This window comes from Mobula hypostoma, chromosome 1 (genome assembly GCF_963921235.1).
Source record: "Mobula hypostoma chromosome 1, sMobHyp1.1, whole genome shotgun sequence".
In the NCBI taxonomy this organism is placed as follows: Eukaryota; Metazoa; Chordata; class Chondrichthyes; order Myliobatiformes; family Myliobatidae; genus Mobula; species Mobula hypostoma.
Genome location: NC_086097.1, coordinates 143032374 through 143059069, shown reverse-complemented (window position 1 = coordinate 143059069; position 26696 = coordinate 143032374). Strand labels below are relative to the sequence as shown.

General features: G+C 41.0%; 1 protein-coding gene across 4 annotated transcripts in view; it reads left to right on the top strand.

Moving 5' to 3' along the window:
* Window positions 1–26696, top strand: part of nbeal2 (neurobeachin-like 2) — a 231554-nt gene that overhangs the window by 130385 nt on the left and 74473 nt on the right. For all 4 annotated transcript variants that reach the window (XM_063057260.1, XM_063057242.1, XM_063057257.1 and 1 more), the window contains 13 exons: window positions 228–360; window positions 1322–1441; window positions 2817–3126; window positions 5992–6074; window positions 7883–7975; window positions 8397–8568; window positions 9277–9410; window positions 15447–15606; window positions 16312–16414; window positions 16869–17019; window positions 23778–23936; window positions 25952–26111; window positions 26587–26675. In XM_063057260.1, coding sequence (XP_062913330.1) covers window positions 228–360; window positions 1322–1441; window positions 2817–3126; window positions 5992–6074; window positions 7883–7975; window positions 8397–8568; window positions 9277–9410; window positions 15447–15606; window positions 16312–16414; window positions 16869–17019; window positions 23778–23936; window positions 25952–26111; window positions 26587–26675 — 1867 coding nt within the window. The remainder of the gene's footprint in view (window positions 1–227; window positions 361–1321; window positions 1442–2816; window positions 3127–5991; window positions 6075–7882; window positions 7976–8396; window positions 8569–9276; window positions 9411–15446; window positions 15607–16311; window positions 16415–16868; window positions 17020–23777; window positions 23937–25951; window positions 26112–26586; window positions 26676–26696) is intronic.

Below are 26696 nucleotides of genomic sequence, written 5' to 3'. Positions count from 1 at the left end.
ATCCTGCTGAAGGCTCTCGGCCCAAAACATCGCCTGTACTCTTTTCCATAGATGCTGCCTGACCTGCTGAGTTCCTCCAGCAGTTTGTGTGTGTTGTTTGAACCCAAGCTTTCTAACTGCAAGTCATTCCTGAGATAAGGAAGTGGATCCTAAAACTGAAAATGAAGGTGGAGAATACAGAATACTAGGGAGGCCATTTAACAAACTGTTTTCCTTTTTTTTTGCAGTTTCTTTACAGCCAGTGGCACTGGATTCGAGGCCTTCTTCACCACAGATGGGATGCTAGTCGTTGCAGTTTGCACAAAAAGAGAATACATGACTGTAGCTCTCCAAGACTGCTGCTTTAGTGACTCAACCTGGGTATGACACTTCGCCATCTCTTGCTGCCACTCCCCATCCATCGTGGTTCATTTATCGTCAAAGCCTGAATTCTCTGAGAATTCTTCCTTGAAATTCTAGTACGGTTTCCCTGGGCTCCTTTAGAAAGCAGTTAAAAGACAACCGCACAGGGAACAAAAGCCAAGCATACGAAAATCTCTCTCAAGTTTCATTTCGTTCAGCTGAATTTTGTGGATCGTAACTGTTGTCGGGTTTTTGGTTTGTAGGGAATTGGGGCTGTCCTTGTTACAAGCCAATGGCTGCACTTGGGATGTGGGATGGAAACGAGGGTTTCTGTAGCTCAGATAGTCAATCGCAGTGCTTCAGAGTAGCATAGCCGCCTTCTGCCTTTGCTGCCAACACCGCTGCTTCGTTAGAGAAGATTGATTTATGGGCAACTCCTACAAAATAACATTCTGTCAGACCCGTTTTAAAGATCCGCATATAAAAATGGAAAATAAAACCAAAATTTGCTGAAAATGCTCATTAGGTCAGGAAGAATCTGAAGTGAGAGAAACTGATTTAATGTTTCAGGCCAATCACCCATCTTTGGAACAGTTAGTGGCTATATTACAGTAAAAACAATTTTTATATCCTTCCTTACAGAAGATTACATCAATATTAAACTTCTGCACAACATGCTGCTGGAGAGTAATATGTCAAGTCTTCATGTGTTCCAGCATAGATAAAGAAACTTCCAGATAACTGTTGTGTCTATTATGGTACTAGGTTCATCGCTACACTGCCAGAACGTGTGGCAACAATTGCAGGCTGTCCCCAGCACATCCTTGCGTTGCGTTGGTTTCAAATACAAATGACGCATTTCCCTATCTGGTTTGATGTACATGTGATAAATGAATCTAAATCTGAATCTGTAAAGCATGTGCTTGTCCCATCACTCCCAGCGTCATGCCCTCAAAAATTATCTGTCTCTGGTTTACAGCACTGCATTGACATTGTTCACATCGCAGGACGCCGACCCTTCGGGCAGAACTTGGTAAACATCTACGCAGATGGGTACCTGAGGAAGACTGCACAGTTACGGTTTCCTTCACTTAATGAGGTAAGAGTGATCTCGATCTTAAACTTCTGAATGTTTCCCTTTTTTCACTAATATGATTAAAAGTTTTGGCAAAAAATAGTAGGAGTCTTACTATGACTTTCTTTATACTTGGAGTTCATGTTATACTTCAGCATAACCTTAACTAAGCAAATGCAATGCTGAGTAACATGCTGAATAATTTAATTTAAGTTCTTTTACATTTAAATGAGAAAAGTTGTATTGTGTATTGTGAAATGTGAAATGGAATTCAAAAGCCAGTTTTCGCATTGCAAGATCTGTCTTTGGTTTTGCTTCGATAGGAGATTATTGATAGAACACGAGGAGACATCTCCTTGAGAAGCTGAAGGATCTTCTCTTGTTCTGGTGATCCTGTTCCATGTCCTCTCAATGTTGTAAATATAACAAGGAACTATAGGCCAGTTCATCCAGTATTTGGGAAATTATAACAGAGCATTAAAAAATGATTAATCTGAGTTATCTTGATACATTTATTGAATAGTAAAAAGGAGCAAAATGGAACCAGTGGAGGTAACGTAGCTAGAATATAAGAGGCATTTGATAAGGTGCCTCACAGATGGTTATTGCATATGCTAGGCATTCACAGGGTTGGGCATAATCACATTGATAGAGCATACAGTATAGCACACTAAGAGAGGAGATAAATTGGTTATTTTCAGTTTGGCAAGTAACTTGTAGACTGCCACGACAAGCCAGCTTAGGCCTCAACTATTTACAATCTATATTAATGATCTAAATGAAAGGTCGACATGTAATTATCCAAGTTTGTTAGTATTACAAAGTGAGGTAGAAAGGAGTTTGTGAGGAAGGTTCGAAAGTAAGATAGAGAGTGGTTTATGTGAAGCAATCAGGAGTTGGGAGGTGGAGTATCATGTAGGCATACATGAGGTGAGACAACAAGAAAATTTGAATGCTTTAAAAAAGAGAGCAGCTATGTTGATATTCAGAGGGATTTGGATGTCCTTGTAAATTGTTCTTAAGATGCGACTGGCTATCCCAATATGTATCTTGTTTTTAAAATGGAGACGTGAGAGAATGCAGATGCTGATATGTGGAGCAACAAAGAAGTCTAATGAAAGAACTCAGTAGTTGAAGCAGAATCTGTGTGGTGCCTCGCCCCCGAAACATTGACAATTCCTTGCCCCCCCCCCCCCCACAGATGCTGCTTGGCCTACTGAGTTCCTCCTGCAATTTTGTTTTAAAATGGATATTGTGTTTAGCTTCTGACCTGTACATTTACCTGACGAGTTTGATTCATATATTGGCAGCTACTTCTCTCACATCCTATTTATTTCTCTTAATATTTCTTTGATGAAAATGTTGAACTTTTATTTTGTGTTTATTTTATCCTCCTCAGTCGTTCACCTATTGCTGCATTGGCTCAGCGGGTCACAGGACGACTACAACGGTTAATACATCTCCTTCTCAGTCCCCGGATCTCTCCTTCACCTCACACCACCCGCTGAATCGCTCTCAGTCCTTCCCCGCCAGCTTTGCACCTCACACCAGAGACTCCAGCTTGTTGCCAGCCGTCGTCCACACGATTGCAGCCGGCACACAGGATACAGAGTGGGGCACACCTACCTCCCTGGAAGGCCAGTTGGGATCTGTCTTTGTGTTTCACGAGGCGTTGCAGCCGGTGCACATCAAAGCCCTCTTTACTGGAGGTGAGTGATCTCGTCTCTGTTATTGTAGAACCCTAATGTACAAGGCACCATACTTAGTTACTTTTTTTTTCCTCTAACATGACTGTATCTCATTATCAAGCTGTTTTCGTGCACAGCAGTAAAGATGAATGCCTCTCTTTCACCTGGCAATGCACTACTCACATGTAATCCAGTATTTGTACCACACCCAAAGAAAAAAATCTCCTTCTACCAATGTGTAGGATACACCCCTCCTGATCTTCCACAAGGTGTCCTTAGTATAATGTCTTACCACTTCTTGTTACAATAATGTGCCACTTACTTCATCCTCAACTCCTATTCCGTCCATCTCATTCAGTATCTCTCTCAATATTTGCCTTGGGTCTTGTTTCCACCAGGCATATGGGAGTGGAATTGTTTTTGTGGACAGCTTATGATGTTGGTGCCAGCATAGACATCATGTTTTACTTCACTCCTGTTTATTGTTATGATTATCTGATTCTGATAAATGTGGACACATAACATTATCTAATACTTCAGTGCATTTCTACTGGCTGAACTGTTGGAGATGCCTCTCTGTTTGTTGCCAAGGTGAATACAGTTAATCTGGTTGCCCTATATCAGGAAACACAAGCCAGTTCTCTTCCTGTCCTGGCCAACAGTGTTCATCTGGTCATCACTGCCAAAAACTAGTTATCATGTAACCTTACCATGCACTGCTTATCCTTGTGTTTACTTATAAAACAAAAACAGCTAAACAAAAATAGTTTTCGAGTATTTGGGGATGTGAGAGTGCTGTATCAATGTGACTTGATCTTTCTCTCCTACACTTGAGTCTTTTTACATTCAATCTTTATCTCAACCAACACATATTCCACTCTCCCCTCCTACCCCTCCTCACAGTCCCCCACCCTACTCTCATGACTATACCCCTCCCCCACACAAAACCACCACGGTGGGCTTCACAGCTAAACAGGTGAGAAGACAGCTGAAACGTCTCAACCCAAGCAAGGCTGCAGGACCAGATGATGTCAGTACCAGGGTGCTCAAAGCCTGTGCCCCTCAGCTATGCGGAGTACTTCGCCATGTATTCAACATGAGCCTGAGGCTCCGGAGGGTTCCTGTATTGTGGAAGACGTCCTGCCTCGTCCCTGTGCCGAAGACGCCGCACCCCAGCGGCCTCAATGACTACAGACCGGTGGCATTGACCTCCCACATCATGAAGACCCTGGAGAGACTTGTTCTGGAGCTGCTCCGGCCTATGGTCAGGCCACACGTAGATCCCCTCCAGTTTGCCTACCAGTCCCGACTAGGAGTTGAGGATGTCATTGTCTACCTGCTGAACCGTGTCTATGCCCACCTGGACAAGCCAGCGAGCACTGTGAGGGTCATGTTTTTTTGACTTCTCCAGTGTGTTCAACACCATCTGCCCTGCTCTGCTGGGGGAGAAGCTGACGGCGATGCAGGTGGATGCTCCCCTGGTGTCATGGATTCTTTATTCCCTGACTGGCAGACCACAGTACGTGTGCTTGCAACACTGTGTGTCCGACAGAGTGATCAACAGCGCTGGGGCTCCACAGGGGGCTGTCTTGTCTTCCTTTCTCTTCACCATTTATACCTCGGACTTCAACTACTGCACAGAGTCTTGTCATCTTCAGAAGTTTTCGGATAACTCTGCCATAGTTGGATGCATCAGCAAGGGAGATGAGGTTGAGTACAGGGCTACGGTAGGAAACTTTGTCACATGGTATGAGCAGAATTATCTGCAGCTTAATGTGAAAAAGACTAAGGAGCTGGTGGTAGACCTGAGGAGGGCTAAGGTATCGGTGACCCCTGTTTCCATCCAGGGGGTCAGTGTGGACATGGTGGAGGATTACAAATACGTGGGGATACAAATTGACAATAAACTGGACTGGTCTAAGAACACTGAGGCTGTCTACAAGAAGGGTCAGAGCCGTCTCTATTTCCTGAGGAGACTGGGGTCCTTTAACATCTGCCGGACGATGCTGAGGATGTTCTACGAGTCTGTGGTGGCCAGTGCTATCATGTTTGCTGTTGTGTGCTGGGGCAGCAGGCTGAGGTTAGCAGACGCCAACAGAATCAACAAACTCATCCGTAAGGCCAATGATGTTGTGAGGATGGAACTGGACTGTCTCACGGTGGTGTCTGAAAAGAGGATGCTGTCTTAGTTGCATGCCATCTTGGTCAATGTCTCCCATCCACTACATAATGTACTGGGTGGGCACAGGAGTACATTCAACCAGAGACTCATTCCACCGAGATGCAGCACAGAGCGTCATAGGAAGTCATTCCTGCCTGTGGCCATCAAACTTTACAACTCCTCTCTTGGAGGGTCAGACACCCTGAGCCGATAGGCTGGTCCTGGACTTATTTCATAATTTACTGGCATAATTTACATTTAACTATTTATTACTATTTTTCTATTACTATTTCTATTACTATTTATTATTTATGGTGCAACTGTAACGAAAACCAATTTCCCCCGGGATTAATCAAGTATGACTATGACTATGACTATCTCAATCTCATTCTAACACTGTTCTGTTTTAACATCTTTCTGCATCTCACTCTTTTCTCCCCGTCTCACTTCCCTGGCTCCCAGCATATATTCACCATTGTCTTGCTCCTCATTGAAGTATCCATTGCGCACGTCTCAGTCTGTCTCTGTAGTCATTGCTGTTTCCCTCACTCTTGTGATATGACTCTCTCTACATTTTTCTCCTGTAGCCTCTGTGGGACATGAGGGTAAGCAGAGACAAAATCCCTGTATGGTGGCCCTTTGTTGGAATTGGGATTGCTGGGATCACCCACAGACCAGGAGAAACAGAGAACTAATTTGTGTTCCATTTGTATTTTATTCTTTAGGTCCGAACAATCTGTTGCCCTTCAAGCCTGACAGTGAAATATCAGATCTGAGTAGTAAACTACTCCTTTACTACTCTCCCAAGGTGATTATGTTCATCAAGTTTAATCTCAATTTGGGAATTCCAAACAATGAACAAAAAATACACATCAAAATTGTGAAAAACTGTCATTCATAACAATAGCTAGCTATTGTTCTGTTGACCAAGCTAAGATTAGATCTGTTTATGAGCAACTGAGGTCAGTCAAGTCCACCAAGTTTTTGTAGAGGAAAGTTCAGTTTGTAATGATCATATCATCATAAGATTTAGGTTAGCTACAAAAAAATAGGATGAGCAATCCAAACCAAAAGTAATTAATTGGAAGGTGGCCACATTCAACAAGATGACATTGAGTCAGGCCCAGATAAACTAGAAACATAATTTAACTGTGGCAGGATAATGGACTGGCTTTAAAAAAGATATACTTCACTTATGAGTGAGGCATATTTTACTGCAGAGCAGGAAGAACTATTCAGAGGTCCACGTATGACATAAGAGATGTGGAGAATGATAAAGCAAGAAAGGGTGCATACGGCAAGTGACAAATTGTTACTCCCAGCAAGAGCCAAGTTGATTTTAAAAGAATCAGAAGAGAAGTGAAAATAAAATGACAGCAGTAAAGAGGAAGTAAGAGGAAAGATTGGCTGCCAACATAAATTGGAACCTAAAAGTTTTCACTGGATAGTTAATAGGAAAATGGTAGTAGATGGATGAGTCGATCTTAGTAAGGACAAAATTGGGAATAGTCTGATAGAAGCTGAGACCATTAATTAAAATGCTTACAGAAAAATGTTCATGTCTTCATCAGGCAATAAGGTATTTTCAAAGTAGTAGTGAGGGAGATAGTAAAACACTGGATGTGGCAAAAATTTGACAATATAAAGGTATTAGAAAACCTGCAGAACTTAAAGTGGCTAAGTCACCAGGACCAGATGAAGTGCATCCTGGGATTTTGTGGGAAATACAGGAGGAAATCATAGAGACACTGACCACATTCAATGAATGTGGTGATGGTTTCAGAGAGCTGGTGAGTGGCAAATGTTTCTCCCTCATTCACAAAAGGGACCAAGGATAAGTCTGACATTTATAGGCCACTTAGTTGAATCTCACAGGTGGAGAAGTTTGGACCTAGGACACTGATTCAGCCTCACTTGGAGTATTCTGAACAACTCTGGTTGCCTCATTTTAGGAAGGATGCAAAGCCATTAGAGAGTATCCAGAAAAATAATTGATTTCTGGAATGAGGAACCACAGTTACAAGGATAGATTAGAAAGACTGGGACTGGTTTAGTGAATAAGGGAAGACTTAGAAGAACTTTTATGGAAATTTATCAAACAATGAATCGCTTGAACAGAGTGGAGAGTGGGAAAAACTGCTTGTTTGTGTTGGTGGTGGGTCAAGAATTAAAGTTCACAAGTATAAATTAAAGGGGAGGAGAGTTCATAGAGACAGGAGGAAAAATATTTTAAACGTATTGATGTTGGAATGTGGGATCTACTCTCCGCAGATTTGATGGAGGAAGGTTCTGCTGTGGCCTTCAAGAACTGGATAAACATACAGGGTTTTTGTTGTCCTTGTAATACCATATAGAAGGGGCTGTGATGGTGGACTGAATGTGCTCCACCTGCAGTGTAACAGTCTGTAATTGGGAAAACAGATGAAGTGAGAAGGTTGTGCATACTGAGAGCAATGGTGGTGCTGGTCAGGAGCTGGTCGAAGACATTACATATGGAAATGAATTCAGAATATTTACTTCCAAGAGTATAGTCATAGTTTGTGCCTCAGGGTGCAGAAATGTGCTTTAAGGGGCTATAAGGATACTTATCTGCTATAATTATTATTTTGTTGTTAGGCATGCAGCAATCATATTTGCTTGGACCTCTCTACAAATCATTCTTATGATGGGAGGTTGACTGGGCACAACACAATCAACTGGGATATTAAGGTAGGTATCAAAAGTATTGTGTAAATATGCAGGTAAGCCAACATGGTTGCTCCCATTTCTGTGATTCAGTTCATAATATCAACATCTACCAGAAAGAGTTGTTTATCCAAAAATGAATATACTTGAGATGCCATAATAATGTATTTCATTTATGTTGAGCCAATCATTGCAACTATCCACACAGTCAATCCTGTACCTCCAGTCAAAATCAGGCAGTATATAAACAATTGCCTGTCTTAATCTGGAGACATTTGCAGACTTCTTCATGTTTATAATTTAGAGGCAGCCCCTGAACAGTTAGTGGTAGTAATCTTTAATTATCTGATTCATTTCCTTTAACGATATAAAAATAATTCTTTAATATAATACTGGTGGCATGCAAAGCTATTTTGCTTTTATGTTTTTCCTGTTTGTGATCAAGGACGTGATCAGCTGCATGGGAGGGATGGGGACCCTCATCCTCTTGCTGGAACAAGTGTCATCCAAGAGTGAAGATTCAGAGGAGAACCAAGAGACATCTGACCTTGTGGGACCGGAACTGACGTCCTCACAGAACTTCCAGAGCATGGTCCTGCCCTTGGGGAAGTCTTCAGGTAAACTACATGGACCCATGAGAGGGAGAAATCGGGAAGAGGTTGCTGGAATTAACTCACATTCTCCAATTTCGCGGTAAACTGGCGGAAATGAAAATTGTGTAGGTCAGAAAATGACAAGCGAGCTGTTCAACAGGATGATGGGGTTCACTTACTGACTGGAGATGATTCCCCCCTTCTTGTAGAGAAGGTTAAGAGGAGACAAGAGGTATGCACAATCAGGAATGGTTTACATCAGACGGCAGTTGTCTGATAAAGTCCCCTTGGACATTTTGCCATATTGATGACAAGATATGGCTGCAAAGCATCTTTGCTGAGCAGAAAGAGTAATAAATAATGGAGATCTTTAAAGGAAGACTTATGTTTATATAGAGGCTTTCAGAAATTCCAAAGCTCTCTCAGCAATTGCCAGATTGGCTCAGATCTATCAGGTGTTCTGAGTATAAGCCCCACTCCCAATCTTGGGTTTTTGCTCTTTCACCCTCAGGAGAATTATAGACACAACAGTAATCCTTTTCCAAATGTTTTTTTTATATAAATGGCTGGAAAATCTTAATGATTTTTGCTTAATTTCATGATATAGTCTTCAAGCAAATAGAGTTTTTTTTACTATGAAGGTTAGTAATGAACAGTTGGTAGAATTAATTTATTTTAGAAGTTGTCAAATACCCGGCTTCATACTAACATTCTTGTGATTTTTTTTTTTAGAGAGCAAACTGGAGAGAAACAGTGTTGCTGCTTTCTTGCTACTTATTAAGAACTTTATTCAAAATCATCCTATAAATCAGGAAAATCTCATCCAGTGCAATGGCCCAGCTATCATGGGCGCCTTGCTGCAAAAGGTAAGGGTTTTATTGCTCTGACCTCCAAATAGCGGTGATGGGAAATCGTGTGCTTCATGTAGTTGGAACCTCATGTGATGGTTTCCATTTACAAAAGGAAAAGGACTGATAATAGAGGAGGGCAGACTGGCTGGGTATTACATCCATCCCATTGTTGGCTGAAGACAATCTTGCATAACACTTTAGTGGAATTGAAGTGAAGGTCAAAATTAGATTCCCAGTGAGTACATAATGGCTCCCCGTTGAATAGGGATAGTTACAATGATCTAAGAGTTGCCAATCTCGGAATTTGAAACATGAAAGCGTGGTGAGATTTTGGCCTCAGCACTATTTATCCAAAGTTGCTTCATGGCCATTAATAAAATTGCCCGACAAAGCTCCATCAAACTCATGGTCCACATTTCAGGTCAAGAACCTGCATCAGGACCTGACCTGAAAGGTCTGTATCCCTCTGCCCCCACAATCCATGGAGATCCCCCAGCAGTTTGTTTGTTTCCGATTCCAGCACTTCTGTTTCAGTCAAACTCAGTTTAAAAAAAGCTTTAATTGCACCTGCATTTGCCACGTTTTCAGACTCAGAATTTTGAACTTCTTTTTCCTGTGTGTGATTTGCAGCATCATAGAACTTCTATCATAAATGGATATGCACTAATTTTGAGATAATGACCTGCGCAGAACATTGAGCACAGAAACAAGCCGTTCAGTCCCAGCAGTCTTTGTGGACGCATGCGCTCCTGTAAAAACTCCTCTCCATCCTTCCTCAATTAAATTATTTTCAATCATATTACTTTTCCTTCAAAGAATGATCTAGTCTCCCCTTTGCCATAGCTATATTTCTCACCTCAACCTCTGATGGTATCAGGTTTTATGTTCTTGTCACTCTCAGGATAAAACAAAATTCTGTTCTGAATTCATTACTTGTTTTCCCAGAAACTATCATATGTTGATAGCCTCCATTTTCTCCCTTGTGTTCTTTCCTACAACCATTCTGCAAATGTTTTCCCAGCATGTTTATGTACTGAAACCCTTCTTAATTTTCAAAATCCATATTAGCTCATCCCTCCATCAGCACTTTTACAAGAGAAGAGCTATGCTTCCTTATCTGATAGGTATAATCCTGGATATTTCTGGTAATTCCTTTGTAAATATTAATTGTATTCTCTCCAGCATCTCTATATGTTTATATTGACTAGAACTTTAAGTGTCCTCAAATACAATCTAATACATATGTTAGAACAGCTCCTGTACTTTAATACTATTCCCCAAGAAATACACCAAAGTGCATAGTTGGCTTGGTTTATGATTTATTAAATGTTAATGCTGTGTGTATCTTAATATTTTTGTACTAATCCACTAGATTCTTATTTTTCCTTTCAAAATAGTCCATAGCTCTTTTGCCAATGTTTAAATTAATTTATGAACCATTTGCACATTCTGCATTTTGTTTTAATATCTTCATGCAATGTCCTTGGGATATGTATTCTCCGTAGATTCCTAACATCAATCCTTGAGGCACAAGCAGTTCCAAGCAAAATTTCCTCATTGATAAGTTCTCAGCAGAGAGCAGGCACGAGCCACATTAATATGTAACAACATTAAATCAACATTAATATGTAACAATATTAAATCAACATTAATATGTAACAACATTAAATCAACAAATATTTTTCACAACTAATATTATAAGTGCTATTGTCACTATTGACTATTAGCAACTGCCTCGTCATCACTTTCTACATGTCATCAGTGATGAATTTAAAAATCGTGTTACTTGATTCTAGAGCCTAACTTGTCAATTTAAATTGTGACCTCTTGATCCTCATTCAGAGGATTTAGTTTCCTCTGTACTTTAATCCTGTAAATTAGTTTAACATTTTAAATTTAAAGGAAATTTACTTCCAGCTTTTTCAAAGCTGGAATCATTCTGATGAGTCTGCAAGCTTTGGCTGAACCCGAGGCACTAACAGGGAAGGAGAGTGAGACATTTGCAGGGAGGGAGAGTGAGACGTTTGCAGGGAAGGAGAGTGAGACGTTTGCAGGGAGGGAGAGTGAGACGTTTGCAGGGAAGGAGAGCGAGACGTTTGCAGGGAGGGAGAGTGAGACGTTTGCAGGGAAGGAGAGCGAGACGTTTGCAGGGAGGGAGAGTGAGACGTTTGCAGGGAAGGAGAGTGAGACGTTTGCAGGGAAGGAGAGTGAGACGTTTGCAGGGAGGGAGAGCGAGACGTTTGCAGGGAGGGAGAGAGAGACGTTTGCAGGGAAGGAGAGAGAGACATTTGCAGGGAGGGAGAGAGAGACATTTGCAGGGAGGGAGAGAGAGACATTTGCAGGGAGGGAGACTGAGACGTTTACAGGGAGGGAGAGTGAGACGTTTGCGGGGAGGGAGAGTGAGACGTTTACGGGGAGGAAGAGTGAGACGTTTGCGGGGAGGGAGAGTGAGACGTTTGCGGGGAGGGAGAGTGAGACGTTTGCGGGGAGGGAGAGTGAGACGTTTGCGGGGAGGGAGAGTGAGACATTTGCAGGGAAGGAGATTGAGACATTTGCAGGGAGGTGAAGAAGAGAGACAGAAAGAGACAAAGAGAAGCTGAAGTGCTCAGTGGGGAAGTGTAACTGAAAATTATTGCAATTTTATATTTCTGAGAATCTTCACCATGAGACATCCACTTCTCTTCCAGTTACTCATTGTCAAATCCTGACATTGAAACATAAAATTTATTTAGTATATAACCTATGTTGTACCTGATCTGAGAATGCTTGGAACATTGTAGAGGGAAATGCCCCTCACTTTCAGAAGTACAGAAAATAAACTTTTCTTTAAAAAGTGATACTCTGTTTATTATTTCAAATTGCAAACCATTATGGATCCTTGTCTTAGTACACAAAAAATAAGCAATCTTCCCTTTGCAGGAGCTGGAACTGAAGTGGATATCCTCATGAGAAGTAACTCACAGAAAAGTGAAATTTCAGTAGAGGATTGCCAGGGGTGTAACTTCCTTTGCTGTTTTATTAACTTAATGAGGTCTTATTACAGTAAAAAGGCCTCATTAAACTTAATGAGGAGATTCTGCCAGACACTGTTGTTTTTGAATGAACATTATTCATAAACTTGTTGACTTTACCCAAAAGAAAACCCTGAATTTGCAGGCACTTGGTAAACAGCAAGACCTGTTTGACTGGAGTTGGAGTAATGGTTCTTACATCAGAGAAGCACAGCCTTGAGGAATGGGCACAAACTGGAACTTATCCCAAAGTTGGGCTGCATTTTTCGCATGTTAAAAAAGGAAATAAACCTGCTTAGGAGTGGTACTGCAGTGTTTAAGCAGCAGATGTGCTTGGGCCAAGGGAGAGTTATGAATGGAAGTAGGTAATTTTAGAGGTGATATGGAAGTTACGTCTTGGTCAGATACCAACATTGTGAAATGTGGTAATCACAAGTAGGTGACAAAAAGATGGATAATAGGGGATCTGAAAAATACTTCTGTCTTTCCAATGGCTAGCAGAAGAAATTTCAGCTCAGTCTTATTCAACAAACAAGTTATAGAGAATTGAGGGGTCAAAAAAGCAATTTGTATGAAAGCAAAAGAAAACTGAAGATGCTGGAAATCTGAAATAGAAGCAAAAATTGTTGATTTTAATTAAATATTATTAAAATAGAAAACAGAAGATACTCAAGTCAGACAAGATCAGTGGAGAGAGATATGAGTTAATGTTTTGGAACAATGACCTACCATCAGACTGGTGGTGGAGTTGGCTTACAAGTAGAAGCTAATATAATTTTATCTGGACGATGTAGCTAATAAATTAAAAAGTAAGAGGGCCAATAATAGATCCTTGGGCACACAAATGTGAAAAGACGAGAAGGAATTGTAGATTAGGGAAGAACAGGACCAGACAAGACTGCCTGCTGGGTGACAGCAATGAGGTACTGGGCCTGTACAGTGTGAAATGATCACCAGTGAAAGGTTGATGCTGGGTTGAGAAAGATAATGAGAGATGGAGAATTTCATGAGACTTTTTATAAGAGTTGTTTTGGTGATTGCTTTCCTCCAACACTCAGTAGAGTTCACCTTGATCGGCAAAGACAAACTTGTCAAACTTTCCTTGCACTTACGCTAAAATGTCGGTCTCCTTAGTATCCTCTAGAAGGAAAACCACAGGAAAGGGCATTTTTATACATCTGCTGCATTTCACTTGTTTGTTATGCTCTTCCCAAAGCATTACCGCACCCTTATTTGGACTAAACTTCATTTGTTTATTGTGCCCTGCCCAAAGATTACCGCACCTTTCTTTGAACTAAATTTCATTTGCTATATTTATGCCTATCGAGCTACCCAGTAATATCTTACTGCCATCTACATCTTCTTGTTATAAACTACAAGAGACTTGTCAAACATTAATCCTGCTTCTTGTCACTGAACTAATTTTGGGCCCTGTTTTCCACTTTGTCTCAGATCTGTTGGGCTTTTACCTTACTTGTGTGTCTACCAAATGGGGCCTTCCCAAATCCATACAGACTACACCAAACATTCTATTGTCCTCAGCAGTCCTTAAAGCAGTATCATCATTCATGGGACTTGATCTTCCTTTAATAAATCGTTGCTGACTATTCTTTCTTAATCAAGACTTTCTCAATAACAATTCAAAGCATCTCCCAGATTTTTACCCCAGTAATTTGTCCACTACTGAGTCTGTAAGTACTTGGTTTATCTCACCCTCTTTAAACAATGGTATTAGGTTTTCAGTAACCCAGCAGTACACTGGTAACTAGAGATAGGTTTCTTCCCTCTGTTGTTCCTTTAATCATTCCTATACCAATACACTTACCTATATTCCTCTGTTCCTATCTCTTTTACCACACTCTCTTGTGAATTTAAAGCATTTATTGGAAACCATGATCAAGTTTATTACACTGACATATGTCATGAAATTTGCTTTTAATAAGTAAAAATATTAAAAGTTACAATAAGAGTATGTAAAAATCAATAAGTAGTACAAAAGGAGAGAAAGTTAGTCAGGTAGAGTTCATGGACAGTTCTAAAATCTGATGGTGGAGGAAGGAAACTGGTCCTAAAACATTAAGTGTGCATCTCCAGGCTCATGTATTCCCCCCAAGGGTAGTTATGAGAAGAGGGCATACATGGGATAATGAATCCTAAATGGTGAGGGTCTTTCCAATGGATGCCACTTTGTTGAGGCATGTCCTCAATGGAGGGGGGGGGGAGAGCCTGTGCCCATGATGGATCTGGCTGAGTATATAACCCTCTGTTGTGCATTGGTGCCTCGATACCCGAATACCCGATGATGCAATCAATCAGAACGTTCTCCATGGTACAGCTATAGAAATTTGCTCGACTCCTTGGTGACATTCCAAATTTCCTCCAACCCCCAGTGCAGAATTGCCATGCCAAAGTCTTCATTCTTCAAACACAGACTTTGCTCATTATTTATTTGAAGTAAAGCAACTTTAATTTTCATTATTTTATTTGGAAAAATCTTTCAATATCATTTCTTGTAATATAGTGTTGCAAACTTCATATTTCTGGTATACCACTTGGTTTCTTTGATATGGACATGCAATGTCAAACATTAGTAACCACCCTACCGACTAGGCTGGCACCTTAGAGCTGTACTGAGCAAGTATGCTCTGTGAGAGGTGTTTTCTTTTATTATAACAGTTAAGCTGAGGCCATACCTGCCTTAACAGAAACAAAGTATAGTTCCACTTCTTAATGTAGTACAAATTAGTGCTACATCTGCTACTCCAGTAATTTTAAGTTGAATAGATTTCAGGGTAGAAGTTGCTGACAGAAAAGCATGTCACATGTGGTATTAACAACTGGGACAAATTTCCAGGTGCTTTTATCACCTTCAACCAACCTCTTCAAAATAAAAACATTGTTAGTTGGATCTATCTGACACTAATTGTCCCTAATATTTCTTAAAATGTAAAAGTGGCCACATTTGAAGAGCTCCTTATATGCTGTAAAGCTCTTTGGGATTGAAGACAACCATGTTAATACATGCTTCTCTTTGATGCAGGTTCCAAGTCACAGAGTGGATATGAACGTGCTCATGGCCTGTCAGTTTCTAATGGAGCAAGCAGCAAGTGAAGGCAATAACCTTCTACTCCACTATCTGTACCAGTATCTGCTCTTCGACTTCCGCATCTGGAGCCACAGTGACTTTGCTGTTCGAATAGGTAGTGCTTCACGTTTCACTTATGAAAAAATGTTTTAATTCCTTAGGGGTAGGGGTTGAACACAGGTCACATCATTAAGTGAAAATAGTCTGCCCAGTGCCCTCCTCCTTCCTAAAATAATGTTCTCTCAAAGTCACCAGCTGTCACATAATTGAAATTTGGGCTGTTCTTCTGATCTTTGTGTTGCATACTGAACTGCCAGATCTGGCCACCAGATCTAGTTTAATTTATCTCCGCTTGCAGTGTGTTTAAGTTAAAATTGCCGGATGCATCCAAATTGGGAAATCTTGAATATCTTAAACCTCTTAGGCTATCACAAAAATAGTTGAATGGGGAGTTTGCTTTGTGTTATCAGGACTATTGTCACAAATCACTATTAGTCCTGACATATTTGATGTTATTTGGGAAGAATCCAGCAAGCTTCATTCTTTCTGCTTTGCCTGACTTCAGCATTCTTGTTGCTAATTGTGTGCTGCATTTTAGATTGGTGCTGTCCATCACTCTTATGGGCTTTTGTTAATGTTTTACTTTCCCTCTTTTTGAAAACTCATCATTGGAATGTGTTTGTTATCATTTGCAATGCCCTGAGAGCAAGACTTTCTGTTAGTTCATGACAAGTCTAAACCTTTCTAAAGATGCCTGGTCTTGGTGATTTGATAGGTCTGCATCAGAGGTGCAAGTCAATGATCTATTTGTCTTTCACAGGGCACATACAGTACTTATCCACTATCACCAAAGATCACAAGCAGCGTATCAGAAAGAAGTATGGGGTGCAATATGTACTGGACTCCATCCGGACTCATTATGGGTGAGTGGAAATGTTCCTCTTTTGAGGCTTCTGGGTTGAAGGTGGTGAATAAACTTCAGTTTTGGGTTATATAGGGTACTGATTCTAATTGTGAGTAATTCAGAGTTGCTCACTACACAGCTTTTCACTCAGCAGTGTACAGGAGAGTATGGAGATTTATCCCTGTGATTATCCTTGGCATCTGTGATTTCTCTTTAATTGTTTGATGCTCATTCCTTTGTAACTGTTAATGCTTTGATACAATTAACTTGCAAGGCTACCTCAGAAAGTAGATTAGTGTTAGCTATGTTGGTTGCCTGGGCCAGACCGAATAAGAGTAGAAAATTTGCTTATCAAAAGCGGATTAGTTGCTAGCGATTCAAACTACTGAATAAAAATTGTGACGGGGGAATGACCATAAGTGAAGGATGGAGCAGTTTGGCAATCTCTTTAATATGTGGCCCCTTTATTTTAGCGCACAGAAGGATAACCAGGCCACAGCCGATGTTAAAACGGTCCAGCTATCAATTTTCAGCCTGCTTAAGGATTTCATTTATAAAGCAATTTCAGCGGAGGAGCTGCACAGCATCATTTCTTACATGGCAGCGGTGAATGATGAAGATCAGGTAAGGTGGAGAGGCTTGTACTCTGAATGCATCCAGTGTTTACTGTCATTTGACAGGCTAGACACTGATGGGTAGACTCCTCCTGTTTGGAAAATGAAGGGCTATCCACTAAGGACTAAAAGAGAGAATTTCTTCACTCAAAAGATCACAATTATTTGGGATTCTGTTCCCAGTGAGTTGTAGAAACTTCATCATTGTGTGGTCAGGATTGAGGTTGTTATACCAAGAAAATAAAGGGACGTGGGGATTGTGCAGGAAATTGAAACGGAGTTAGAGGAGTAATGTCAGCGTATTCAAAAGTAGAAAAAGTTCAGACAGCTCAATGGTCCATTCCATTTCTTACGGTTCCATCAGCATGTGGTCTCTGTGACAAGACAACCTTCCCTGCAATCAGATCTACATTAGAAGATCTTTCCTTACCCTATTTTCGTACAAATCAATTAGTTCGTAACATTGAAAAATAATAATTTTTTTATATTAAAAAAAATCTAACCCACTACCAAGACAGAAGCTGATTAATAGAAAAAAAAAGAAAAAAGATTCTTAGTCATCATCTGTGCTTTAACAGCAATTCAAAGGTTTTGAAAATAATTCAGAAAGGGTCCCCACAATGTTTGAAAGTCTTGATTAGATTCAAAAATTGAACATCGAATCTTCTCTAAATTTAAACATGACATCACATCGTGTAACCATTGGGTGTAAATAGGAGGGGCCACATCTTTCCGTTTAAGCAAAAGCGTACTTCTGGCCATAAGAGACATAAAACCCAAACTGTGCAAATCAGATGGCTCCAAAATAATATCCTTTCCTCCAACAATACCAAATAAAGCAGTCAAAGGATTAGGCTTGAAATTTACTTTAAAAAGTATCGAAAAGGTTTGAAATACTTCTTTCCAATACTTTCCAAGACTCGGACATGTCCAAAACATATGAATGAGTGAAACTTCTCCATTATTACATTTATCACAATACGGAGATATAGCTAAATAAAAATGAGACAACTTATCCTTAGTCATATGGGCCCTATGGACCACTTTAGATTGAAGGAGAGAGTGACATAATGATGAAGTGTTGACCAATTTAAAAATTTGATTCCAAGTTTCCTCAGAAACTGAAGTCTGTAAATCTTGTTCCCAAAGATTTTTAATTTTATCTAAAGGAACACTTCTCATTCCCAACAGCATATTATAAATATTAGATTTTTTTCCCTGTGCTCTGTATTCTTATATATAAATTAATAAAAATATTGAAAGAGAAGATCTTTCTCCCAGCTAATTGCAATTCATGTTCTTTCTCTTACATATATCTACAAATTTTATGTACCAGTGGTTAGTTTACGTGAATTAAAAAGTTTTACACAGTTTCAGGCCACCTTTTAAATCAGCTGAATTCTTAAAAACAAAACAAGTAAGTCTTCATTTTTTTCCTTGGCGAAACTCTCAGCAGCAACAAAAAAAAAACTCTGCCCGGATGCTGCCTGGCCTGCTGAATTCCTCAGGTTTTCTGCCGCATACCTCATGGAAACTCGCCACACTGCAGATAAAAATACGAGAGCATAGGAAGTAAATCGAAAGAAACAGAAGACTCAGAGAATTATACATCACAGTAACAGCCCAACTTGTCCATGCCAACCAAATTGCCTAACTGGGCCCACACTATTTGCCTGCGATTGTTCTACATCGTCTGAACCCTTCCAATCCATGTCCCTGGCTAAATAAAATGGTAAATTTGGTACAAAAATTTATTTTTGACCCAAGAGTGAGGAGAACATGGAACTTGCTACCATGATAACCATCACAACTACATAAACAGCCACAAATTACGTGCACATTGGTACACCTGCCAACTTTGCAGATGCTGACTTAATGGATGATATTGTTGAAGGACAGCATTTAGATAAGCAGGGGCAGGAACTGTTGAAGAAAAGCCATTGAACTAACTCTGTGACAAAGATAATTTAGAAAAGAATGGATTTAGCTAGGTAAGTGCAATCTGCCCATGTAGACAACAGTGTGGAGGCATTAGAGGAGAATGGCATAGCTGTCGTGTCAAAAGCTACCAAGAGATTGAGGGGAAGCAGTGGATTATTTTAGACACAAGAGGTATTGCAGATGCTGGAAATCTAGAGCATTACACACAGTGTGCGGGAGGTCAGGCAGCGGCTGTGAATGCTTCGGCGAGGTAAATGGATAGGCGGACTTCGTTTTTGGTTTTTCTTTGCATTTTTTTGAGGAATAGAGAGCATGTCGGTAGGGTTTGTGTTTTGCTCTGGATGTCAGAAGTGGGAATCCTGGGAATCTTTCAGTCTCCCAGATGGCCGCATCTGTGCCAGGTGCACCGAGATGCAGCTCCTGGGAGACTGTGTTAGGGATCTGGAGCTGCAGCTCGATGACCTACAGCTTATTAGGGAGAGTGAACAGGAGATAGAGAGGAGCTACAGGAAGTTAGTCACCCGAAGCTGCAGGAGTTAGATAAGTGGGTGATGGTCAGGGAAATGAAGGGATGAGCTCAGATAGTAGAGAGCACCCTGTGGCCATCCCACTCAGTAATCGTTATCTCATTTTGGATGTAGTTGTGGGGGGGCGGTGACCTGACAGAGGATGACCACGGCGAATGGGTCTCTGGCACTGAGCCTGGTTCTGTGGTGCAGAAGGGAAAGAGGAAGATGAGGAATGCGGTAGTCATATGGGATTCCATAGTGAGGGGAACAGACAGGAGGTTCTGTCAGCCTGATAGAGATACCCGCAAGGTGCGTTGCCTCCCAGGTGCCAGGGTACGGGATGTCTCGGATCGGGTGCAGAGTATTCTGAAGGGAGAGGGTGAACAGCCAGAAGTCTTGGTACACGTTGGTACCAATGACATAGGTAGAAAAAAGGAGGAGGTCCTTAAGAGAGAATTGAGGGAGTTAGGTAGGAAGCTGAAAAGCAGGACCTCTAGGGTAGTAGTCTCAGGATTGCTGCCTGTGCCATGTGCTAGTGAGTGCAAGAATAACATGATTAAGTGTATTAATGTGTGACTGAGAGACTGGTGTAGGGGGCAGGGCTTCAGATTCCTGGATCATTGGGGCATCTTCTGGGGGAGGTACAACCTGTACAAAAAGGACGGGTTACACCTGAACCCAAAGGCGTCCAATATCCTAGCGGGCACATTTAATAGAGCTGTCAGGGAGGGTTTAAACTAATTTGGCAAGGGGATGGGAACCAGAGTGATAGGGCTGAGGAAAGGAAAAACAGAAATAAATCAAAAATAGTGTGCAACAGAGATTATAGAAAGAACAGGCAGGAGATGAAGCTTAATCACAGCCAATGGCATGAGTTACAGGGCAATAGAGGCGTGGTGCAGTTAAAACAGAAAGCAACAAATACTGGACTGAAAATGTTATATTTGAATGCATGCAGCATAAGGAATAAAGTGAACGAGCTTGAAATTCAGCTGCAGATTAGCAAATATGACATTGTGGCCATCTCTCAAACTTGGCTAAAGGATGGCTGCCATTGGGAGCTGAACGTCCAAGGATATATGGTGTAACAGAAAGATAGGTTAGTAGGCAGAGGGGTGATGTGGCTCTGTGTATAAGAAATAATATTAATCATTAAAAAGAGATGACATAGGATTGGAAGGTGTAGAGTCTCTATGGGTTGAGTTAAGAAATGACAAGGGTAGAATGACCCTAATGGCAGTTGTATACAGGCCTCCAAACATCAGCCAGGATGTGGATTACAAATTACAGCAGGAGATAGAAAAGGCGTGTCAGAAAGGTAATGTCATGATAATCGTTGGAGATTTTAACATGAAACTGGATTGGGAAAACCAGGCCTGTACTGGACTTCAAGAGAGAGAATTTGTAGAATGTCTAAGGGATGGCTTTTTAGAACAGCTTGTTGTTGAGCCCACTAGGTGATCGGCTGTGCTGGACTGGGTGTTGTGCAATGATCCAGAGGTGATAAGAGAGCTTAAGGTTAAGGAACCCTGAGGCAACAGTGATCACAATATGATCGAGTTCACATTGAAACTTGAGAGGGAAAAAATAAAATCCAATGTGTTGGTATTTAATTGGAATAAAGGAAATTACAATGGCATGAGAGGGGAACTGACTGAAGTTGACTGGAAAGGGACATTTGCAGGAAGGACAGCAGAGCAGCAGTGGGTGGAGCTTCTGCGAAAAATGAGGGAAGTGCAAGACGAATATATTCCAAATAATGTTCAAAGGAAGGACACTACTGTGGCTGACAAGTGAAGTCAGAGCCAAAGTAAAAGCAAAAGAGAGGGCATACAAGGAAGTCAGAGCTGGTGGGAAGATAGAGGATTGGGAAGCTTTTAAAAACTTGCAGAAGGAAACTAAGAAGGTCATTAGGAAGGAAAAGATGAATTATGAAAGGAAGCTGGTGACTAATATCAAAGAAGATACTGAAAGCTTTTTTAAGTATATAAAGGGTATAAGAGAGTCGAGGGTAAATATAGGACCAATTCGCTGGAGGTATTGTAATGAGAGATGCAGAGATGGCAGAGGAACTGAATGCGTATTTTGCATCAGTCTTCACAGTGAAAGACGTCTGCAGTATACCGGACATTCAAGAGTGTCAGGGAAGTGAAGTTTGTGTAATGAAAATTATAACTGAGAAGGTGCTCAGGAAGCTTAATGGTCTGAGGGTGGATAAATCTCCAGGACCTGATGGAATGCGCCCTTGGGTTCTGAAGGAAGTAGCTGGAGAGATTGCAGAGGCATTAATGATGATCTTTCAAGAATCGATAGATTCTGGCTTTGTACTGGATGACTGGAAAATTGCAAATGTTACTCCACTATTTAAGAAGGGTGGGAGGCATCAGAAAGGAAACTATAGACCTGTTAGCCTGATATTAGTGGTTGGGAGGTTGTTGGAATGGATTGTTAGGGATAAGATTGTGGAGTACCTGGAGGCACATGACAAGATAGGCCATGGTTTCCTGAAAGGAAAATCCTGCCTGATAAACCTCCTGCAATTCTTTGAGGAAATTACAAGCAGGGTAGACAAAGGAGATGCAGTAGACGTGGTGCATTTGGATTTTCAGAAGGCTTTTGACAAGGTGCCGCACATGAGGCTGTTTAGCAAGATAAGAGCCCATGGAATTACAGGGAAGTTATTAACATGGGTGGAGCATTGGCTGATCGACAGAAAACAGAGTGGGAATGAAGGGATCCTATTCTGGCTGGCTGCTAGTTACCAGTGGAGTTCTACAGGGGTCGGCATTGGGACTGCTGCTTTTTACGATGTATGCCAATGATTATGTATGTTAATGGATATATGACTAAATTTGCCGATGATACAAAGATAGGTGGAGGAGTAGCGGGTAGTGTTGAGGAAACAGAGAGCCTGAAGAGAGACTTAGATAGTCTAGGGAAATAGGCAAAGAAGTGGTAAATGAAATACAATGTTGGAAAGGGTATGGTCATGCACTTCAGTGGAAGAAGTAAACGGGCAGACTATTATTTAGATGGGGAGAGAATTCAAAATGCAGAGATGCAAAGGGACTTGGGAGTCCTTGTGCAAAATACCCTAAAGGTTAATCTCCAGGTTCAGTTGGTTGTGAAGAAGGCTAATGCAATGTTGGCATTCATTTCTAGAGGTATAGAATATAAGAGCCGGGATGTGATGTTGAGGCTCTATAAGGCACTCATGAGACCACATTTGGAGTATTGTGTGCAGTTTTGGGCTCCTTATTTTAGAAAGGATATACTGACACTGGAGAGGGGTCAAAGAAGATTCATGGGAATGATTTCAGAAATGAAAGGTTTATCATATGAGGAACGTATGGCAGCTCTTGGGCTGTATTTCCTGGAGTTCAGGAGAATGAAGGGGAATCTCATAGAAACATTCCGAATGTTAAAAGGCCTGAACAGATTAGATATGGCAAAGTTATTTCCCATAATAGGGGATTCTAGGACAAGAGGGCATGACTTCAGGATTGAAGGATGTCCATTTAGAACAGAGATGCGGAGAAGTTGCTTTAGTCAGAGTGGAAAATCTGTGGAATTTGTTGCCATGAGCAGCTGTGGAGGCCAAGTCACTGGGTATATTTAAGGCAGAGATAGATAGGTTCTTGATTAGCCAGGGCATCAAAGGGTATGGGGAGAAGGCAGGGGAGTGGGGATGACTGGAAGAATTGGATCAGCCCATGATTGAATGGTGGAGCAGACTCGATGGGCCGAATGGCTTTCTTCTGCTCCTATGTCTTATGGTCTGTTATGGATGGGAATAAGCAGTCAACGTTTCAGGCCAAGATCCTTCACCAGGATTATCTTTGTCATGATCCTCCAAATTACCAATGAAACCACAAGGGCAGAAATTTAATTAGATGTTGTATTTTCAAAAGAAAATAGTGGTTGGAGATGGGATGAGTTTCAAAGGGCAGTGAGCTCATAGTTTGTTTTTGATTTGAAACATGACAAGTGCATATATGAGAAAAACAGAAGGAATGTCCTAGAAGGTCGTCATTAATAATATCAGATAGCCTGGGGACTGGGAAGAGAAGCTGCATTGATAGCACCGTAGCAGACCAGGCAGGGAAATATCAGCTCGATCATGCTTCATGTCTCTGTCGTCAGGCTTGGACCACAACCTTCTCACTCAAAGGTGTGACTGCCATCACCGAACAAGATAGTCACTTAAGTCCTTTCTAATAGAATAACACAAGCTTTTAGCATGGCCCAATGTTGACTAAAATGTTGATTGTTTCATTAAATCCTCAGACCTAGAGAATAAAAGTTCTTTCTTTTCTAGCTCAGTGGTATTTTGGACGTGTTGCTCAGTCTGTTAAAGGGAGCTCCCTCTCGAGAGCAGCTTTATACCTTACTGTTTGAGCCTGGCAATGTGGAGGTGTTTTATTCACTGATCCTTCAGAAGAAGTATTCCGATGAAGTGCGTGAGAAAATCTTCAGGGTGAGTTGCTCCTGAACAAATGTGTTTAATTTTAAAATTGGAAGAAAGGATTTGCTGGATGAAAGAAGAGTCCGAAAGCAAAAAAAGACAAAAGTAAAGGTTATCGATTTTCTCCCTTGCCCTTCAGGATAGTTGCACAATATGATGATGGATTGGTTACTAATAATAGATTCAATCTATATTAGAGTAGGAAAGAAATCGGATTACATAGCACATGTTTTTATGTACCATGTTGTCCGACTTCAAAGAAAATATTCAATGCGAGGAAGGAGGTTTTGCTTCAACTTGTGTGGAGTATGTAATTTTCCTTCCCGGTCCTACGTTCGCCAGACATGCTAAGATAAGGGAAACCTGTAGATGCACAGTGGAAACCAACAGTTTGCAGTTCTCACTTTGGATGACACTAATGGAACTTGTGTCCAATACTGTATTACCTGTGTGAACTACTCATTCAGAAGCAAGCAAACCTGTGAGGTTTGCTTCAGTGTTCCTGAAAGGGGATCTGCCTTACCACTTCTCAGTTCTTGAAGTCCAGCATTGAGAGCCCATCACAGTTAAGTCCTTTCAAGTAATGTTCTTACTCTAGTCCCTTGGAACTTCCAACCTCAACTAACAGTCTTTCTGATGCACCCACCTACCTAGGCCATCTTTCTCCTGATCCCCACCCCTCCCCCAAATTGGCCTCATGATTCTTGGCACCAAACATCACCCTGACCCTTCCACCAGTGTCCCAGCCAAATACCCTATCATTTTATTCCCCAGCCCTCCCTTTCAACAACACATACTTATAGAAAAAGCAGAGCAGCGGACATACCAGCTTCTTAGAGCAAGGCCTCTTCAGTAGTGTGTACAACACCCTGTGCGTGTGTGTTTCCCAGTTGTGGGTCTTTGACCATAGTTTTTGTTGGTCTGACTTACACTAGCTGTTTGATGCACTTAAAGAGGGGCCATTTACTTCATGGGCAAAAATAGATCATCATACCACAGCCATTATTGAATTAATTATGAATCATTGCAGGGAAACAGGCCTGGCCATTTCAACCACTTCTGAATAACTCTCATTAACATAATTTGGTAACTTTGCTTCTCTCTTCCACAAATCCTGGGTCTCGGCCTGAAACGTCGACTGCCCCTCTTCCTATAGATGCTGCTTGGCCTGCTGCGTTCACCAGCAACTTTGATGTATGTTGCTTATGTTTAATCTTCCCTCTTTTCTGATTGTAGGATGTTTCAGATTTCCAGAATTCACTCTACATTGCCCATGCTGTACATGATATCCTCTGCGCATGCATGTGGAAATTTCATACCCAATTTTCACTTCCTAATCTATTCTTAAGTGGTTCTGAGTTTGCAGATCAGAGACCTTCAGTTTAAATCCCACTGTATCACACTACAAAATAAAATGCATTAAAATTGCTATTTTGTTGCTTGCCTCAGGAAAGCCTGAGAAAATTTGGGAAAGTGTATGTTGGACCAAAAATGTGTTCAAAGAAGGAAACAGCTACAGTACTTAACCACTGGCTGATCTTGGCAGCAGAACCCAGCCACCCACGACTTGATTGATTTTGTGGGAAAGATTTTTCACTTTTACTGCCTGGACACCATTTATTACAAACTGATTTCGGTCTTTCTGTTCCAAAAGACAGGTCACTGCTACCTCAGGTCACATGGTGTTCTCAGGATAGTTAGGGGTAGGTAATTAATAATGTGAATGTTGCCCACATCTAGTGAACTGTGCGAGTATTTATTTTATTTAGCCAGGACATTCCTCAGAGCTGTTCATATTCCACTAGCAGAGATGTGAGGAGAACTTTTATTCATTTATGTACTGTATCTAATGGATCTTCATTTGGATATGCAGATAAACTATGATCTTGTTTGAATGGAAGGGTTGATCTCACCCCTATCTTGTGCAGATTTACATGCACAAATGGATTATATAGTCATCTTCAAGCCTGTTTAAGTTGCACGAAGGAAATAACTTATGCTGTCTTTTTTAATTCTCCTCTGGCCAGCTAATGTACAGGATGCTAAAGTATGAGAAAGTCAATGAAAGAAGCAAGTTACGGCTGAAGCTAAAGGATATTGGGTACCAGGGTTTGACTTCTTTCCTGAATGACTTTCCTGCCTCAGTGTCACTCATTCGGTGCCTCTCAGAGCAAGTGCTGTGCTCGGGTAAGTACCCAAGTTAGCTTGACTCATTTTGAGTGACACAATAATAGTGTTTCTTCGGTGCTGAGCAGAAAAACCACCTCTTCCATTCATTTTTTGCTTTAGTGCTTTTTCAAGCTGTTAGAGATGTCTTGTATAATAAAATACAAGATTTCTCACCATCCAAGTCTCATCATGAATGAAGTGCCAGTAGTGTATTCTGTTTACTTTCTAATTTGTGTTGTAAACTAACCGTATTATTTGTGGTAGTATTAATTTATGTATTGTGTGTGAGTTATATGTACTGTGTTGTGCACCTTGCCTGAGGAAAGTTGTTTCATTTGGTGTGGTATACGTGCGTATGGAAAAAGTGAAGTCAGTTAGTGTTGTGAACTGAAGGATCCATCTGAAAAGAAAGCTGCTTTAAGATCTCATCCAGATGACAAAGAACATCTTTCATCACCTCTCTTTAATGTTGATCTTGTTTTTTTTATTTAAGATCCCATTCCAAATTACAAGGACCTAGTTGCTGTGGTTTATCTGTCTCACAAAGCAGACTTGACTGTGCGACTGGATGTCTGTCGAAAGGCAAGTGAAACAACACACCCA